Raw genomic sequence first — 19,237 nt, forward strand, 5'->3', positions numbered from 1 at the left:
CAAACAACTAAATTTGCACTTGGATTGCTTTGCTGATTAGATACCGACAACAATCAAAACTGTGACCAGCTAAGTCTAATACCTTAGATAAGATCCTCTTTGTTCATTCGTCTAGCAGCAAAGGAACGCAATGTACTACTAAATACACTCCTCACCAGTTCAAAAGGAGAATGAAAAAGAGACATGTCAAACCTATGATGCACAGGGATAAGGGATCCCAGTTGTAGTAAATGCATGCCTAGTTGGCAATTAAACAATGGAGAAGCCCCACTATGATAAAGGAGGAATGTAACACGACCTATGGATTTAGGGGTTTGGAAAATCAGCATGGGCTCATTCCAAGCATTACTGCACCTTCCGTTATTTTTATCCAAGGGAAGCCAAAATCTTTTGAGAAATAGCGACATCAGGATTCACATTAAAAAGGATCAGCCTACAAATGAGAAAATAAATGAATGTTCAAAAAGAACATCTATTTAAACTCAATTCTTTCTGATTTAAAAGTTCCGAGTGTTCTAATTTAATCTTCTCCATCCACAAATATCATGAAGCAAGTAAACAGCTAGCAAAGTTATGATACATAGCATACCAGATGATTCATCAAAAACCTCCTGCCAATATTCAGGAAGTCCCGAACACACCCCAGAAACTTGTGCAGGAGCCTCAATAGGTCTTTCCCACTGACTTTTCCCAGTACTTCCATTATAATAATATAAAGCACCACTTGAAGGGTCCCTGGATTCGATCTGCATTCTCAAATTACAGGCAAATATTAACACTATAAACATCACTGTTTTTAAAAGCAAAAGCACAAAAAAGTAACAAGATCTATATAGGGTAATTGAAGTGAAAAGCGAGAAGTTAAGTGTGTGTTTATTTGAAGTGAACTAGTGAGGTGCACAACTTATAGATAATTAGAGCATACCAAACACATGATTTGAGTACTACGATAACTAGTGTTGATTGAATTGAATGTAATTGATTCTGTTATATTGTCTTTCCTTTTAGTCTTAGGACTCATTGTATAAGTATCATTCTCATGGTTTATATATTAATCAAGACTATGTTGCTTGGACTCTTCAAAAATGTCAACGGGTGCATGTTGGATTCGCCAAAAGTAGTGTATTTTTGGAGAATCCGACACGGGTGCGGCATCAACAGTGAAGAGTCCGCACAACTAAGAATCAAGAAATCTAAAAAGTCTTCTTCTTGAAATTTTCATGGTTTATACTAGAAGTACAATTTCTTTTTTGACTATTCATTCTGATGTATGGGGTCCTGCTCAAAACACTTTCTTTGACCGGTAATCGATAATTTGTTACTTTTATTGATTGTTGCACTAGAATGACATGGGTATATCTGTTAAATGCCAAAAGTGACGTTTTTTCCTATTTTCAATCATTTCATAAGATGACTTGTACTCAGTTCGATACTAAGATAAGATATTTCAACTGATGATGGCACAGAATACATGGATAAGACTTTTGAAGCTTACTTGGAGTCTTTTGGGATTATCCATCAAACTAGTTGTCTTTATACTAGTGCACAAAATGGGGCTGCTGAAAGAAAAAATAGGCATTTGTTAGAAGTAGCAAGATCCCTTTTGTTTACCATGAATCTGTCAAAGCCTTACTGGGGGATGCCATTCTAGTAGCTGCCTACCTCATCAATAGAATGCCACTTAAAATCCTCAATTTTCAGAGTCCCTTGGAAACTTTAAAGGGTGAGAATGACTTTACTGTTCCTCTAAAGGTTTTGGGTGTTTGCTTTACTGTTCCTCAAAAGGTTTTGGGTGTTTGTTTTTTTTTTTGTTTTTTTGAGAAGGTAACAGTCTTGTATTATATTCCAAAAAATCAAACCTGCCACAACTTGTTACAGGTTTACTAATTACAAATAAAAGGAGAGTATCAGGAAGATCTTCAATCCTAAATAACAAAATTACAAGGTGTCCAAAGCATTCATTACTGATTCTAGATCTTCCATATACTCCTGTTTACACCAAAAATGAAATAAAACCAAGCAATTCATCTTCATCTTCTGGATGTTGTTACTTTTGTTAATCAGATACAGGTGGGGGTGATCTTCCATCTTTCTTTATGACCAGAAATGTAGGCAAAGTTACTCCATATCTTCAGGGCCTGGACAATATTTCTTGGCATCACCCAAAGTAGGCCCTTCGAATTGATGAAAATGCTCCACAAAATATTAGTGATCCTACAGTGAAGAAAGAGGTGATTCACTGTTTCAGCCTCTTCTCCACACAGGAAACACCTAGGACTCAGTTGGATACCCCTTTTCATGAGGTTCTCCTGAGTCAAAACAGCCTGCTTTGCTAGTAGCCAAGTGAAGACTGTTCCTCAAAAGGTTTTGGGTGTTTGCTTTACTGTTCCTCAAAAGGTTTTGGGTGTTTGCTTTACTGTTCCTCCAAAGGCCTCGGGTGTTTGCTTTATTCATACTAGAAACTCTGGTAAACTAGACCCTAGAGCTCTTAAATGTTTTATTGGGTATTCTCAAATACAAAAAAGGTACATATGTTATCACCCTCCTAGGAGATTCTTTGTCAGCATGGATGTAACCCTTCAAGTTATGAGCCCTATTTCAGCGTTACACCATCACCTCTTTAGGGGGAGAATTATAAGAAAGAAGAGATGGTTTTTCCTAGTTCCATTGTTGAAAGTAAAATTGGAGAAAGAATTCAGGGGGAGACTGTTGGGCATTTGGATAGGCCTGATTTGATAACTTACTCAAGGAGAAATAGAATGGAAGAAGCATAAGAACCCACCATGCAGTCTGCTGCAGCTAAATCTTCTTCTTCTAGTGAGTTATCTACGTTTCTTAATGAGATAGATACGTCTATTGTTTTTTTTTGATAACCAAGAAATCCGTCTGTGACCCGCCCTTTGGACTAATCACAGCCTTCTAAACTCAGTGGATAATGGGCCCGCCTCTCTACCCTTCTCCACTTAAATACAGGGCTTAGCTTTGCATGGTGTGGGGCTTGAACCTGCGACCTAAGCCACAAATCCTCCACCTTTTGCCACTTGAGCTAGGCCTTGGGGGCGAGATAGATACGTCTATTGTTACAGGAAAGGAGTAAGATCTTGCACCAACCACCCTTTATCTATTTGTTTCCTATAATTCTTTGTCTCCCTCCTATAGAGTCTTTGTCTTGGCACATTTTTTTTTTTATGAAGTAAGTGGTATTGATAAAAGGCAAGAAGATGCAAGATTACAAGATGTGGCATTGGAGCTTAAAAAATCTCTGGCTGACCGTACAAACTATCTAAGCCAGAACTAGTGCGCTAATAAAGTCCTAAAATTGTGATGCATAAACCACAGGATACAGACTGAACCAACTAAACAAACTGATAAAACAACTAGCTTCAAAATACCTAAAGAAATTGACTCCCAATCAAAACATCTCTTATTCTTTTCTTACCAGATACACTAAAAAATACAAGAAGGGATCATGCTCCAGATTTTCTTAATGGCTTTGTCAGCTCTTCATAGGCTCCAACTCTCATAAGCATCCTTTACTAAGAGGGGTGTGGTCCATTTAAGATCAAAGAGACAAAAACATTTTTCATATTTCTAAGGCCACCTCATAGTGAAGAAGGAGGTGGTAGGTGGTTTCATCCTCCTTTTTGCACATATGGCATCTTCAGGTTATCTTAAGTAAGACATGCCTCCTATAGAGTTGTCCAAGTAAAACATACAACCTTAGGTCCTCCAAATGAGCTTCCAGGATCATGGGGTTTCTGGAGCATAATTGATGGTACCCTTCCTTAACTGTATAGATTCCTCTTTGTGATAACCTCATTTAAGCTTGTCAGCTACCTGGGGATTTACGTGACAATATTAGTGTCTTGCAAAATTATCTAGCAAATCACTCACTTCCCAATCATGCATGTTTCTTCTGAATGTCAAATCCTAGTTGGGATCTTGAGCTACTCTGAACAAATCTGAAGAAAGGTATTGCCAAGCCATTTGTTTGTCCAAAATTTTAAAAACCACTACCCACTTCAAAGTGAGCATGCTGACCAAGGTATCCCACAGCTTCATAATACCCTTCCACAAAGTTCCCCTCCATGAGGGAGAGTAGGTCTCTGTGCACTATTGATTCAACCTTCAATGTCTAGATATGATGACATCTTTCCAGAACCCTGCCTCTTGAATGACATTGAAAGAGATGCTAATGAGCTTGAGAAAGTGTGTGTGTGTTTGAGGGGGNGGGGGGGGGTATGACAGTGACGAAAGCCCAATAAAAAAAAGGTAGAATTGTGCTGTATGAAAGATTTAGAAGTAGAGGGAGAGGAGTGAGTTGATGGAGGGCGGGAGAGTTTGGGGAAAGAAAAATTATTTATGAATGTTAGGATCCTATATTGGGACGTGAGGGCATTGAATGACCCGAATAAAAGGTTCATCTTCACGGTGGGAGTTAATAGAATGGGGGAAGAATTAATGTTTTCAAGAAATAAAAATGGAGCTCATAACAGAGGCAATTGTGGGAAGTATCGGGAGGGAGATGGGTTAAATATGAGTCGCTTCAGGCGATATACTTTCAGTTGTCAAAGTCATTCAATCAGTGTTCTCAAAGGCGATTGCCTTTGGCGAGAGGTGAGGCAAAGTCTTCACGCCTATTACTGGCGAGGCATGGCGAGAAAAGAAGAGTGGGGACGCAGCGGGGCAAGGTGACGCCATTGTCGCCTTTTTATTTTAAAAAAAAACAGACGTGACTTGATTATTAAAAGGTAATATTAGGGTTTTTAAAACCAGACGTGACTCACGACTCTTTTCTCCAATTTTCTCTACAGCACGCGCCTTCTCCTCAGCTTCAGCCTTCAGTTACGTCTTCTTCTTTCTTCTTCTTTCTCCTCTGCTTCGCGGCTTCTCTTCAGACACAATCAGCTTTTTCTGCTTCTTCTTCTCTTCTTCTTTCTGGCAGGTCACTGTGCAGTTAGCAGTGTGCACAGCTTCCTGTTCCTCTGTTTTTCATTTCTGCATACTGCTCTGCCTATTTTATTTTATTTTTAGAAAAAAATCTAGTCCTATTTTAATTTCTGCCCAACTCAAGTTAATTTTACACTAATTAATGTAGTATTTATTTGTCCATGAATAGCGATTTCAATGGCGTCTGATACAATTTTCTTTTAGTATCTACTATCTACTATTAGTTTTTGAATTGAAATTTTGGTTATTTATATATGCAATTAAATATTTTAAGCTTTTGGTATTAATTGGTGCCTCAATTCAAAAGGGCGAGCGCCTTGGCGGTTTGACCCTTGTCGGCTTTCGCCGTCCAAAACACTGCTTCAAGGACCAGACAAGAAATTGAAAGAACTAAAGAGTACAAATGCTCTAATTGACAAAATATCAGTAAGTAAATAAATGAGAGAGATATTATACTGAAGCTTTAACAGAATCAGAAGCTAATATTCTGTAATTCTATTCAGGTATTCTGGCACAAAAAAGCAACCAATAAAGACCTTCAAAATGAAAGCTTAAGACGAGTATATTAAGCCATGACTCACCCATCCCACAGGCAAAGTGGCATCTGATGTCTTTGATAATTGTGCCTTTGAGCTCTGAAATGTGCAGATTTTATTTCAGAAGAGAGTTGTCAGGATCATTTTCAAGAGACTAAAAGTATGAGGAGAACAATAGGATGATGAGAAATGAGTTCTTGAAAACAGAGTTTACTAAGAATTGACAACAAGTACTTCAACAAAAAAGAATTGACAACAAGTACTTCAACAAAAAAGAATTGACAACAAGTATCTCATAAGAAGTAAGAACCAATAAAAAAAGAAAGAAATTCTGGTTTATCACAAAAGTCAGAAGACAAAGGAATTCATATTCAAGATTCTAGTAATCCAGAACCATCTGAAATATGTGAAAATTTAAACAGCGACTAGGAAGAGAGTACGTAATGCATAACTAGCTTACATTGATCGATATACCATGGTTCTCTATTTTTGAATCATCTTTCAGAATACCTCGAGCCTTTAACTTCTGCTTGAGGTATTCAGGCAAATCTTTACCAACAGAATTATGTTCAGAACCCCCATTAGTCTCTGAACATGAAAAAGCAAAAAACAAATAACTCCAAGAATCTAATATAGAATTTTGAACAAGATGATAAACACATCACCCATAGAACAGGAAGCCAGTCTTACTGGAGATCGAGAAATCGGTATTTGAGGCACTGTAATAAGCACCTCCACCTGGCACTCCATATCCATTTCCAATTTCCACATTACCTGGCAAAGGAGAAATTTAACCATTTCTCATCCTGTTGTAATAACATGAAAATTTGAAGCCAGATTAAACTAACTCATGATAGGGTAACTGAAGAGGATTATCCATCTAGAATTGTTTAACATGTCTACTCAAATTTTATTTTTTTTTGATAATAATGTCTACTCAAATTTCATAATACAGTTCTATAACATAACATTTTGTGAAGATGGGAAGAAGAAACCTGTCTCTCCTGTACATGAAATTCTTCCTCAAAATGGGTGATATTTGAGCAAAAATTCCAGAATTAATTGGTCCTTTAATGTCTTTTTGATGCCTATAATGAGAACTATTTTTTATAAAAGTAGTGTCTATACTAAGAACTGTATAAAGAACAAAAACAGAAGTTCGAATTTTCTGCTATTACTCATGTTTGAGCAGCTCTAATTAAATAAAAGTGTTTTATAAAGCCATGCCTGAATTAAAAGCCCTGTCTATTTTGGTGACACATTACTCTGGTCTTTCTTACTTAGATCTAGATTCCAGATTGTTCAGATTTTAGGCCAACTCTATATTTGTTCAATTTAGGTAAGAGATGGAGTGAGAAATATCTATATCTACCTTTGACCCTACTTCTTCTCAGAGTCAATTCAACAGAAATATAGTTTCACCATATATAAACATAGCAAGGTCAACTATGAAGTTTTTCAAGTCCCAAATTCTGCCGAACAAGAAATAAGATATGTTTCATACAACATCTGGTAAATCATTATGATAACAGCACCAATCTATTTTTTTTTAATTATTAATGGTAATGTTGTATTCTTCGGCATTAAGGATATACTAGTGGCCTGCAAACAGAGGGGAACAAAAGAAGAGAGAGAAAAAATATACTTACAAGGATCCTAATAAATCTACAATCTATTACTTCTTTTTATAAGATAAAGTAGAGTATTAATCTATTACTTATATCTTAAAGAGAGCCCTACGTCTGAATTGCAAAGAACTCAAATAGAACTATTAAAAGCAAATCAACTGATCATGATAACAGACATCATTGACATGATTAGAGAAAAAATTTCAAAACCTCCTCCAATGAGTTAAGCTGTTGTGGAATTATATTTTCTCCAAATAACAACCAGATTTTACTTTAGTCTAAGATTAGCTTGCTCGCTGTAAGCTAATATCCCATGAACTATGTCATGATCCTTGTTCCAATATGTTAGACAGAATGTAAAGTTTCTTTTCAATGTTCATCATATTAACAGTAAACCTGATTGGACCTTGTTCTAAAAGTCATGTGTTATCCAAAAACATAACCCTAACAGATCATTAGATTCGCAAATAAGAGGCAAACTTAGAAGGTAAAGCAGTCCAATCAACAATTTCAACTTTTAGTAATGTCCTTAATTTAATAATATGACAAAATAAAAATCTAAAACTGAAATGATGTTACAACTTTGACCCTAATCCAATGATATTTAAGTGTTACTAGATTATCGCCTCATCCATGCCTTCCTGATGGAAGTTTCTGGGAGGAATGGGCATACACTTACTATCGAAACAGCAATTCAAACTTTACTCTTCACCACAATGGTGTCAGGACCAACTCTCACACATCTCAACTATTGCACAGGATACCTACTAGGCTGCTACTTCCCACCAGCACAAGTATAGGGTAACTTTGCCCACCAAGACTTGAATATATGGGAAGAAATCACCTAGTGTGTTTTTGCCTCCACTGGGATATGAATCTGAGACCTCATAGTTCTCCACCCACTCCATTGATCACTAGGCCACACCCTTGGGTGCTGAACATGTATACACAGAAAGACCAAGTTTACAGTCTAATAGGATTTAGATTTTTTTTTTTCCACCAATTTGCAAGAAACTTTCATTGTGATAAGTCACACATTACGATCTAGAATGTCTGCTTGTTCCTAATTCAACTATATGCCAATCAAACAGAAGCATGTCCATCACAACCATCATTTTATCAAGAGACACCGATTAATAGGTGTCAAACACAAATACACATGATATTCGTCTAATGTGAAACAATTTTTTAACTGTAGTCTTGATACTTCTAACATACTAATGCTAATACTTAATATTCAATTAATGGGTTTGATATAATATTCAACAGAACTAGTTGGTTGAGAAGTCAAGGAGCAACAGATAAAGTTAACTCATCTTTCCAGGTCAAAAAGTCACAATATACCTTAAGGTTGAAGAGTAGTTACAGATAGTATTGAGCTTAAGGGTTAGTTACATAAAGTGTTGAACTTAAAGGTACCTCTCTTGCCATTATGAGCTCTTTCCCAACAAAAATCAGTCAAAGTTAGCACATTAAAAAAAGGTCAAAAGAATGAGGATCATCCAGACAAAGCGAAAAGGCATTAACACATTCATCTTGTTGACTTTCTGGGCTTTCATAGGCCGCAAGTGAGCATATAAAATCTATGTTTGTGCGGGAAAAGATGGGACTTTTTTCAATGCAGAGCATTCCTTCTGCCAATAACATGTACATTTCAAAGGGCATTACATTTTAGTTGTTTCATGGCCTGGGAAAATATTACAAGTGAAAAAGAAAAGGTTTTGACTACATGTATTGCATGTTTTGATTTGTGACATCATTAAAAGGATATCAACTGTTCCATATAAATTGCAGTAAGATACCTACCTTGCTCAGGTTGTGTTGACTTTCCACGCTTTAAGGACATTTGTACACGATGGTCTGCTGTCATTTGGAGTAAATGCTCCTATAAATTGCAGTTAGCAGAAGATATAGTAAGGCCAACTAGAAAATGTGCTACCATGAGAGACACCACAAGAAAAGGTAACAAAGAGTCCAAGAGACTCAAAACACCTTTAAAGCATTTGGGTCATGACGACCAGAGAAAATATCCGAATTATCCTTAGGTCCACTTGCATCCCTTGCTTCTCTGGATTTGAGAAGTGAAATTGTCGTAAAGCATTCATTCCTCTTGTTTAGTTTCAGCTTGAATAAAGTTAAAAATAAAAGCCAAATAAAACAAACCTTTGACTTTGAATTACTTTTTGTGCAGAAATTTCCTGTGCAAGGCAAACAAACAATCTAGATCAATAAATGAAGAAATAAATAAAGCACCTATCAAAAGGGTACAACAAACCTGTTCATGCAAAACAGCATTCTGAGCAGCACTCTCAAGATCATTAGCACTTTGTGGCTGTAAAGTATTGAGTATAGCCTCAGAAGACTCATGTTCAGAGGTATGAAAAGATTCAGAGCAAGGTTGAACAGAAGCAACCACAGGGAAAAGATTTCCATCGCCATTGCCAGCATGGTAATGAAAATTAGCAGTTCTCTGAAAGGACTGGGGCAAATGTCCAGCAGGATTCAAAGTTGGCACAAGTGGTGAAGAATATGACGTAGAAAGAACCCCAGGTGGAAGAGGCTGTTCAGTAAGGTCATCCATAAGCTTCAAATATAAAATGTAAGCATCCAATATCTCCAAGTTTCTGAATTTTGAAGGGTCAAATATTAACGTGATACCGGAGCTGACCAAGAATCAGTCCACCTGCATACAGAAGTCTTCGAAGGATGAGTTAAATTGACAAATATTATAGGTATACAAGCTGACTGGTGAGATAAGGATCCATAGTAGGTCATAACTCAGAACCAAAGTCCTCAATAAACTGGAAAAAATAAGAAAATAGATAAACTGAGGTATGGCTTTAGCATTGGGAGAACTAATACAATTTAGGATTCCATTTTTCAGAAGAATGGAGAATATTCTCACAGTATGCCATTCTGTAACCCATTTTTCTTTCTTTCCCCCAAGTGGGGAAAATTTGAGAACCCGCTCACAATTCTACAAATCACTAGAAGACATGGTATCAACTGTTCATAGTATATAGTTTCATCCTAAAACTCTGAAAGCAGCAAACAAAATGGAATCGTTGTTCCCTCAATGATTTACCATTCGAACTCATGTAAGCAACTGTGTCATTTATCAAAGATGCAATAGATCATTTCTACATATACAACCAGCAGAAAAGATTTGATCTACAACAGGAGTGAACAGTTGGGGATATGTAAAGAAGGTGATTAAATCTGCAAACAGTGTTCCTGTCCTAAATGCAAATGCAGTTATGCTTGTCGTCTACCTTTTAATTGAAGAAACTTTTGTGCCAAATATTCATGGTCTTTAACTGAATCTAACAATTTGAAACCAGGTTGACCATTCTAAGGAAGTATTCCTGTATTTTTTTTTTTATGACAAGGGAAACCCGCAGCCGCTACCCTTTGGGTGCGCACAAGGTAAAACGCTTGCTCCTATGCAATAGCTCGCAAACCACATAGGAGAGGTAACCCGAGTATTCCTGTATCTTGAAAACTATATAAATTCGATAGATGACACAAAATTAAAGTTGCCAACAGACTCGGTACTAAATCCTAAGGAGGATGGCATTAAATCATATCTTTCATCCACTTTCGCCTGCTAACTACCTCTTTGACGCTCAAGCCCTCCTTTCTTCTACTTCTCAAAATCTTCCAAACAACATCCATAGCAAGACAACTCGTCATATCCTAGACTCATTCACTCACAACAGTCATTAAAATTCAAAATGTAGAATCTTCAAATGTCTAGGAACCAATTCATAAAAAACTACTTTGTAGTCGGATGATTAGCTAGCATGCTCAGTACATAAAGGACACAGATAACCTGCAAAACATTTGATTCACAAAAGGAAATACAAGGGAGGAGCAAAAATGAGAAGGGGCCTATAATTTTGTTCCATAGAAAATTATTATCCCTCCTCCACCCCCCCTCCCCCCAGATAATGCTTGTTGTGACCTAATGGCAAGTTGGAAACCAAAAAGAAAATGTCCTCTTTACAACCAGATCTATAGAGATTGAAAAGCACATCCTATTTACCTCGTACTTGCCTTCCTTAAATCCTTCTGTTCCACTTCTCCCACGAAATAGACAGGTAATGAAGGACTGCACACCTTCTCATCAACCCCTGAATTAGAATATTGATCCTACTTAACAGCATAGAAAATGGGTTTCCTTCACTTCACGCATACATGATCAAATGGCTACTACTGCACCCCAGTCCAGTAGAGACATAGAGCATAGAAAAGATATTTAATCTCTACCTAACAATGTGTTCAACCTTTTCATCTAACACCTACATAAATATGCTGCCCGTCAAAGTGGTCCAATCCATAGCAGAGGAATTTCATCGAACACCTAACGTGCATATTAAACACACCCATTACAACCCACTTGCAAATATGTTTCGCCAAATTATCATTAAGTCTAATAATCTAGTTCTCACTTAAGGAGGTGGGTGTATGAAACAATAGCTTCTAAGCAAATAGAACACTATAATTGGATGAATACAAGACAATATTATGGAAATCTCACCTCAATCGACTTAGAACTTGCGTTGATTGCTGATTGAGCTTAGCTTTTTCGCTGCTATTTTGGAGTTGAGATGACGAGAAAGAAGCTGGTTCTCTATGTGTTGTTATCAATGGCAGAGGCAGGCTGAAAAATAAAGAAGGAAAAAACTCTAAGTAGTTATGACAAAGGACCGGGTGGAATTGGATATGAGTTTGGTAAAATTAGGGGGTGTGCAAAAAATCGAACCGACCAATGAATGAAACAGAAAAATGTGTTATTGATTTATTATTATTGGATTATTGTGTTATCGGTTTGATATTGATTTGTAATAATGGTTTATTAGGTTAACTGATAACCATTAAGAATATAATAATTTACTATTTTAATTTTTAGTCATACATAAACATTAAACAAATAATATTAGTATAATCACTATATTAAACTATAACTATAAGGGCCTACACAACTAACATTACTTAATCAACTTGCTCTCTGCATTTACCCTTTAGGTTTTAGTATTACTTTAGTCTTTAGGTTCACAACATCAAAAACCTAAAGAACTAAGAACGACGACGTCTAGGGTTTGCAACGACGACGACAAGGGTTAGGCAATGACTAGGGTTGTGAATTGTGAGTATTTGTTATACTTTTACTACACTAAGAAGAATTGTTGCACTCAACGAGTAATTAAATTTCTCTCTTTTTTATTTCGTGTTAAATTGTTGGACAAGTCATATATTTATTTTGAAAGCATTTTCTTATTGAGTAAACCGAAAACCGAACCGTTAAAGACCAAAACCGATAACATATATCTTATTGCTTTGATTATCGGTTTAGCATAATTAAAAATTTATAAACCGAACCAACCGAAACACACACCTAAATAAAACTGTGTTAAAAGTGAAAATAGATAAAATATTCGACTCAATCTACATTTCATATCCATATGAATAAAAATAGTATCTATATTAATCATATTATCTATTGCTTTTTATCATGCAAAGAAATAAGTACATTCAAATTATAAGATTTTTTTTTCTTATTCTCATAATTTGGTGTTGGGTTAGGTTAAAGTTGGAAGTCGGATCTAAGGATTGGATCCATTTCGAGTGGTGAGGTTTAAGAAAATATTTGAATAAAAAGTTCCCTACTTATGTATGGGAACCATTTTTCTTAAATTAGAGAGAAAATAAGTTTATTTTAAAAATATTTTTCAAAACACTTAAGTCAATCAAACATAAAAAAAAATTAAAAATTATTTTTCAAATAGACTTTTCTTCGTATCAAACACACCTCTCAATAAGTGTAATTTTTTAAAATGCTCCTACACCCTTACATACTTAAGGAGAGTGCAATTGGGGAATACCTATGGTCTATCCATATTTTATGATGGATAATATGTGTTAGATTCATATTTAACCCACTTTTAAATGATTGAATGACCAATCCATTTAAAATGGATTAAATCAAGCGAATAATTATAAATTTTACCCATTTTACCATGCTACAAACCCAAATTATGTGTCTCACCGTGGAACATTTATTGGGCTAATTAAAAGACTATATATATTTGTCTTTGTCAAGAACATTGTGCCTCCAACTACTTCTCGAAAAAAACAAGGACGAAAACGGATTCCTTTACCTGACGTACATCGACAAATGAAATACGTTTGGATTTCTTCTTGGAAATTAATATTTGAAGTTAATTATTGAATTGTAAATTTGTTGCTACTTTGATTTGTTCATGAATGAGTAAATTGCTAGTTAACTTTTTATTTTTAGTTAAAGGAAATTTCCATAAATAAATAATATATATGTATTTATTTATTTAATAAAAGTTCAGTTTTTCAGTGCACCAAAGTTCTGAAACTCTTATACCGAACACCCAATTGAAGAACCGAACTTTTGAAAAGCCAACACCAACATCAAATCAAAAAACCAAAGAACCAGATAAATACAATTCGATACGATTTTTTCGATATTTGCTACCACCTCAAGAGAAGAAGAGCCCTTAAAAAGAAACTTTATCACTGCATAGAATAAGAAATATAGGGACATCCACAAATAAAATACACAATAAAGGTTAACAATAAAACTATAAAATGTAGGAAGCTAGTTAATTAGGAAAATACCAATACAAGCTTACTAATAAAAACTTGAACAAAAAATGACAAAGTGAAACATTATTTTATATTAACAAAAATACTAAAGAAAAATAATTGGATTCCAAGTGCATTGTGTAACAAATGTGGCTAAGGTGGAAGATACATTTGGAGAGTTGGCAAATTGCCTCTAGGACCTTGGCTAAAATGAGCATATGGATTGTGGAAATATATATACAATAGTAAATAGTTTATTAAGACTTGTTAGGAAGTTGTCTTTTATTTCTTAATTGCTTTTTATATTAATTCTGAAATCTTCCCCCCTTTTTTATTTTGATTTTACTTTTATGATGAACTCCTATTTCAATGTATGGGCTTATAGTTCTACTTATCAATACAATTCTCCTTCATTACACATTGACAATGTCTTTGAGGAAATAGAACCTTAATCATACTTACTAAACAAGAAGCATTTAATTAATATATAGTCTCTAGCAATGATTAATAATTTGTCATGTACTTCAAAAAAAAAAATTGAAAATTTCATGATACTATTCACCAATTTAATGAATTCAAAAGAAATTAACCATTTTTATCTAGTCTCACTATAATTAAGGAAATTTTATAATTATAAATCCATTAATACGACCCAAACAAATTTCTTATAGATCACATATGAATTATAGTAAAACTTCATTGTACCAATACTAGATATCCTTAATTAGTTACAATCAATAGATCCTTAAGATGCATAATAATAATTAATTAAAGTTTACATGATTTCAATATAGCTTCTAAAAATATGCCAAAGGAAATGTAGAATTAATTATCCCTAGGAATTTTCCAGCAATTGCAGCTCCTCGTCATCAATCTACAAATTATTATGTTTTTCAAAAAAAACATTAGTACATAATAATAAAACCATAGTGAATATATTTTAACAGTCCCTATATGATGAAATAAGGCTTTTCTAATTAAAGCTTTATGTACTTTAGGATATATATATATAATTATATAGTTCCAAACCAAAATTAGATAGGTAGATAGATAACCAAATTAACTAGAGAGATGTTAGTGGCATGATGTGCTATATAATAATTCCCACAAATAATTAATCTCAAGAAAAGAAAGGAGCTAAAGAAAAAGAACTTATAATATAAATTGCAAATCATGTATAGAATTTTTATATTATTAGAATCATTTGATACGCTGACTAAATTATCTCACACAGGATAAAATAACTTCAAGTTGGATAAGATAAGATGAGATATCTCATGATATACTCTATACTGTTTCATCGTCAACCAATTGAAATATCCAATCTTATCCCTCGTACCAAACGACAGCTTATTAGGGTAATTTGAGATGTATAGTCTTACCATAAGTAGTGGGAGGAAAATGAAGGTTAGGGTGAGAAGGTTGAAGGTGATATGCTGAAGAATTACTTGTAGTGCCAAGTTGGTGTTGATCTCCAAAGAATGAAAATTGAGCTAACAATGGTTGTTCTCCAAGTAAATTCAGTTCAGTAATTGCTGCTTCTTCTTCTTCTTCTTGTTGGTGTTGCTCCATCATTGGTGCTGGCTGTTGCTTGTACATTTCATACTTCATCAACTAATTTCACATGCAATATCAAATCCAATTTATAAATAACTTATTATTAGTCAAAATAACGAGCAACGGTCAAGTGTTTGATAAGCCAACACGACTGGAAAGAAAGATGTCCTCACCTTCTCTGGTGTTAGTGAAAGCAATTTGAGATTAAAAAAAATGCATGTGAATATAATCGGTCATTTCAATAGATTTCTGGAGTGTCTAAGTGTATTTATGGCATGGAATTATAATTCGCACTATAAGTCTAGCTTATTGGTACAGAAAATTCTACTTTTATATATATACATTTAATTAATGGTGCTCATAAATTTTCTTGGTCCTAATGTATCTTGTCTTTAATTACTATGAATTATTTCTTTGGTTAACAATAATTCATGGATCAACAATCAATTTTTTTTAATTAAGTCATATTTCCCTGAGATATATTCAATAGAGTTGACTTTGACTACCTCGTATAGTCGTATATTAACGATTATGATTACGTACATAAATGGAGGGGATGTGACCTCTATACACGGATTGAATAATCATTCATAAATTAAGAAAATAATAGATATATAACACCAATACTATCATATCATAGTGGTTAAAATATTGCATTTTCATCAACTTTTAGATAGTATGTTGACCAAATTTTTTTCCATATAAAACCAATAAAAAAGAGTAATTAATTAAGTCAAATTATTGACGTGCTATAATTAAAAACTTACCCACTGACACATGTCTTGATTTTCTTTCTCCAACATTTTCTCCTACCAAATTGAAAAAATAGAATAAATTAACAAAAAAAGGAAAATTTTCTCATATATTTTTATTTATTAAAAAGATTTTTTTTCTCAAAATAAAATAAAATATTACTGTTCTCTTCAGGTTTTCCATCTGCTGCTGCAAGAGTTCAAGCTGCAACCATTGTGAAATTAGGGAAATCGAATTCTCACTAATATTATGTCATTAAACATAATATATTAATTTTAATTAAAGAAATAAATTAAATATTAATTAAAATGTACCTTTCTGGCTCTAATTTTGTTAATAGAATTTTCAAGCTGCTTCTCAAGTTCATTTAATTCATCATATTGTGCTGAGTTCAAGTCATCACCTTTGTATCTTTGAAGACTCAATTCAAGATTCAATGTATCCCTTTTCATTTTTGTTATTTCATCATATTGTTCCACCTATAATAAAAATTTTAAAACCAATAATCAAATAATTATTTTAACAAAAAGAGCTATTAAAAAATAGTACAAATTTTTTTGGTCATACCCTATGATCATGAACTTGAAGTGATGCACCAGTGGTTTGGAGATACTTATTAATGATTTCACCCATGCTGTGAGGTTAAAAAAAATAAAGAATTAATTTGTTACTAATTAAGGAGAATTATATATAGCGTTCAGAGAATTTAATTAACAACCAAAACAAAAGAAAAGAGAACAATTTAAACAATCTTTTTGAAAAAAAAAAATTACTAAAATATTTTTATTCCACGTATCAAACGATGAAGACTTATAGTTTCATAAATAAGATGTTATGTACTCAATATAATAAAAGAAGGATTGATATAATTCTATCAGAACATCACTTTCTAGGAACTATAGAAGATTTCATAAAATGTAATATAATAAAAAAGAAACTTCAAAACAAAAGAAAAATAAGAAATTTATTACACTTCAAAGAAACCCTAATATTTTTTTTTCATAACTTATTCTCTTAGTCACTTGAGTTGGTCAACATAGACACTAATGTCTTGACTGAATTACAATAACAATAAATTCAGTGTAATCCGACAAATAAAATCTGAACCTGTGAGGTTGAGTGGTGTACTCAAACAATTTGCCTTTAGTTGAAAAAATGATAAGTCCAATTTGAGCATCACAAAGAACAGAAAGTTCATGTGTTTTCTTGAGAAGTCCAGCTCTTCTCTTTGAGAAAGTAACTTGTCTACTTGTTTTGTTCTCAATTCTCTTCACTTCTATCTTTCCTCTCCCCATAATATTATTATCACCTATATAATATACATACAATTATTTAATTAATTGTGGTTAAAAAAATGACAATTGAAATATACATATATATACAAAAGCTTCTAGTTTAGGATTAATAACGAATAATTGTAAGTACATGCATGCATCAAATTAGAAACAACAAAAAATTCCTTTTGAATTTTCTTGTTTAAGGTTTGATTAAAGACCAATTAATGATTTGTTAATTTCCTTGAAATTGCACAAAAGAATGTATTAAAACAAGATCTTAAAGGGTGTAAAAGTGAGAAATGGTTAATTTTGATGAGTTATTTATTAATATATGGAAGAATTATTATTAGAGGAGATAAAAAGGAAAATAAAGAGTTTACCTTTGTTGTTCTTGTTGTGTTTTTTTTCAGGATGGCTTTCTGATTTGGGTAGAGGGTGAGTGCATATATATATAAACCAACTTCTCAATTTTCCATACTTTCTTTAAAAACTTTTAGCGTGTAGGGAAAAAAACTACTCTGATTTAGTTTATTTGACTGATTTTGATTTAACATAGAATTTAAGAAAATAATGAACTAAGAATATATGTAGAATATATTAAAATGTCTTTTAATCTTATGATCTGAAATATGTCAGATGGAAAATTAAAATTAAAAAATTGTCAAAATAGAAAGAAAATATTTTTGTCAAGCGAATTAAAAAAAATAAAAAATGAAGAAAGTAACTTATTTAGATCTTTCTTTATGCCCCTAAAAAAAATACCTATATCCTGATTTGGTTTCTTTTGGAATAAGATAAGATGCATGGACTTTTTGTACATTGAGAATGTAAAAGAATTTTCATTACTAAAACATAATTATATGTTTATAAATTAAAAAACAAAAATGTGAGGATAGTAACTTAGAAAAATAATTAGTCAAGTGATCACCCGTTACCATACAATTTATACATATTATAATATATTGACAGTACTATAAATTTTTGTTACAATTATTAGTGTATAACTGTATATATATAAGTTCAAATCTTTCTAAAAAAATTGAAACTTTCTGCTCATTTTCACACACATAATGACATGTGTGAGAACTCTTTAGTTGTAATTTCTCATAACATGTAGTAACATGATTTGTGTGAAAACTCTTTAGTTGTAATTTCTCACAACATGTAGTAAAAGCGGCGTTCATAGAAAATTATACGAATTCTATAGGTCGAAAATTATTGGTCATTCGTATATATTGCAAATCTTAAACATTTCTTAACGAAATTTCTAAAGTTGCACTATTTATTATAATTACATAGTATGATGATATATGTATATATATATTCAAAGTGCATATGTAATTTCTTTTATACTATAGTTTAGAAATATTATATTATATTATATAATATAAAGTAGTAATTGATGTTGTTGTTGACGCATAACCACCACTGACAACTTATTGTATGAACCCTTCTTGGAGAAATAATGGTACCAAATATTCTTGTGTATTTCCAATTAGGGTTTCTTGGGATAGTGATCATAATTCTAGACTTAACCCAAAATAGAAAGTGAAGAAGGTCTCTCATGAGATCACTTCTTTCTTTGTTGTTATCTCAAATGGACAAGACAAATTGTTTTTTTAATCTGGTTTCTCGTTTGATATTCGGTATTCATATTAGAGTCGCATTGAGAAGTTTTACACGATTAAATTTGAGTTCGCACCAAAAAGTCTTATATTGGAGGATTTGGCGTAAAACGCCTCCTAACAAATGCAAGTTTATATTCAATGGACTTGAATTTGAGACATCTGATTAATACTTACCACTCACCACCAGTGACAGACTTTTCATTTTTTCTTTGTTGTTCTCTCAAAGTGGACAAGACAAATTGTTTTTTTTCTGGTTTCTCGTTTGATGCTTGGTATTCATATTAGAGTCA

At 33.3% G+C, this 19,237-nt stretch overlaps 2 protein-coding genes across 3 annotated transcripts in view; both read right to left on the minus strand.

The window, feature by feature from the left end:
- LOC125844816 (uncharacterized) overlaps positions 1 to 11,798 on the minus strand; it is a 25,159-nt gene extending 13,361 nt beyond the window's left edge. Inside the window, exons 1-9 of one of the 2 annotated variants that reach the window (XM_049524156.1) lie at positions 11,655 to 11,798; positions 9,390 to 9,797; positions 9,278 to 9,312; positions 9,107 to 9,182; positions 8,921 to 8,999; positions 6,177 to 6,260; positions 5,947 to 6,074; positions 5,532 to 5,585; positions 590 to 746 (exon numbers count right to left, since the gene is read on the minus strand). In XM_049524156.1, coding sequence (XP_049380113.1) covers positions 590 to 746; positions 5,532 to 5,585; positions 5,947 to 6,074; positions 6,177 to 6,260; positions 8,921 to 8,999; positions 9,107 to 9,182; positions 9,278 to 9,312; positions 9,390 to 9,695 — 919 coding nt within the window. In that variant the 5' untranslated portion in view covers positions 9,696 to 9,797; positions 11,655 to 11,798. Of the gene's footprint in view, positions 1 to 589; positions 747 to 5,531; positions 5,586 to 5,946; positions 6,075 to 6,176; positions 6,261 to 8,920; positions 9,000 to 9,106; positions 9,183 to 9,277; positions 9,313 to 9,389; positions 9,812 to 11,654 lie in introns of both variants that reach the window. The other variant, XM_049524157.1, reaches the window with a different exon arrangement.
- LOC125845954 (MADS-box protein FBP24-like) lies at positions 9,761 to 17,342 on the minus strand. Its single transcript, XM_049525435.1, has 8 exons — positions 17,150 to 17,342; positions 16,610 to 16,676; positions 16,357 to 16,521; positions 16,205 to 16,246; positions 16,057 to 16,098; positions 15,115 to 15,346; positions 11,160 to 11,247; positions 9,761 to 9,797 (listed from the first exon to the last, which is right to left on the minus strand). Exons 1-8 carry the CDS (start codon positions 17,335 to 17,337, stop codon positions 9,761 to 9,763), a joined length of 861 nt encoding a protein of 286 aa, XP_049381392.1. The 5' UTR covers positions 17,338 to 17,342.
- Positions 17,343 to 19,237: the final 1,895 nt, after the last annotated feature.

The sequence above is a fragment of the Solanum stenotomum genome, chromosome 11 (assembly GCF_019186545.1).
Source record: "Solanum stenotomum isolate F172 chromosome 11, ASM1918654v1, whole genome shotgun sequence".
NCBI lineage: Eukaryota > Viridiplantae > Streptophyta > Magnoliopsida > Solanales > Solanaceae > Solanum > Solanum stenotomum.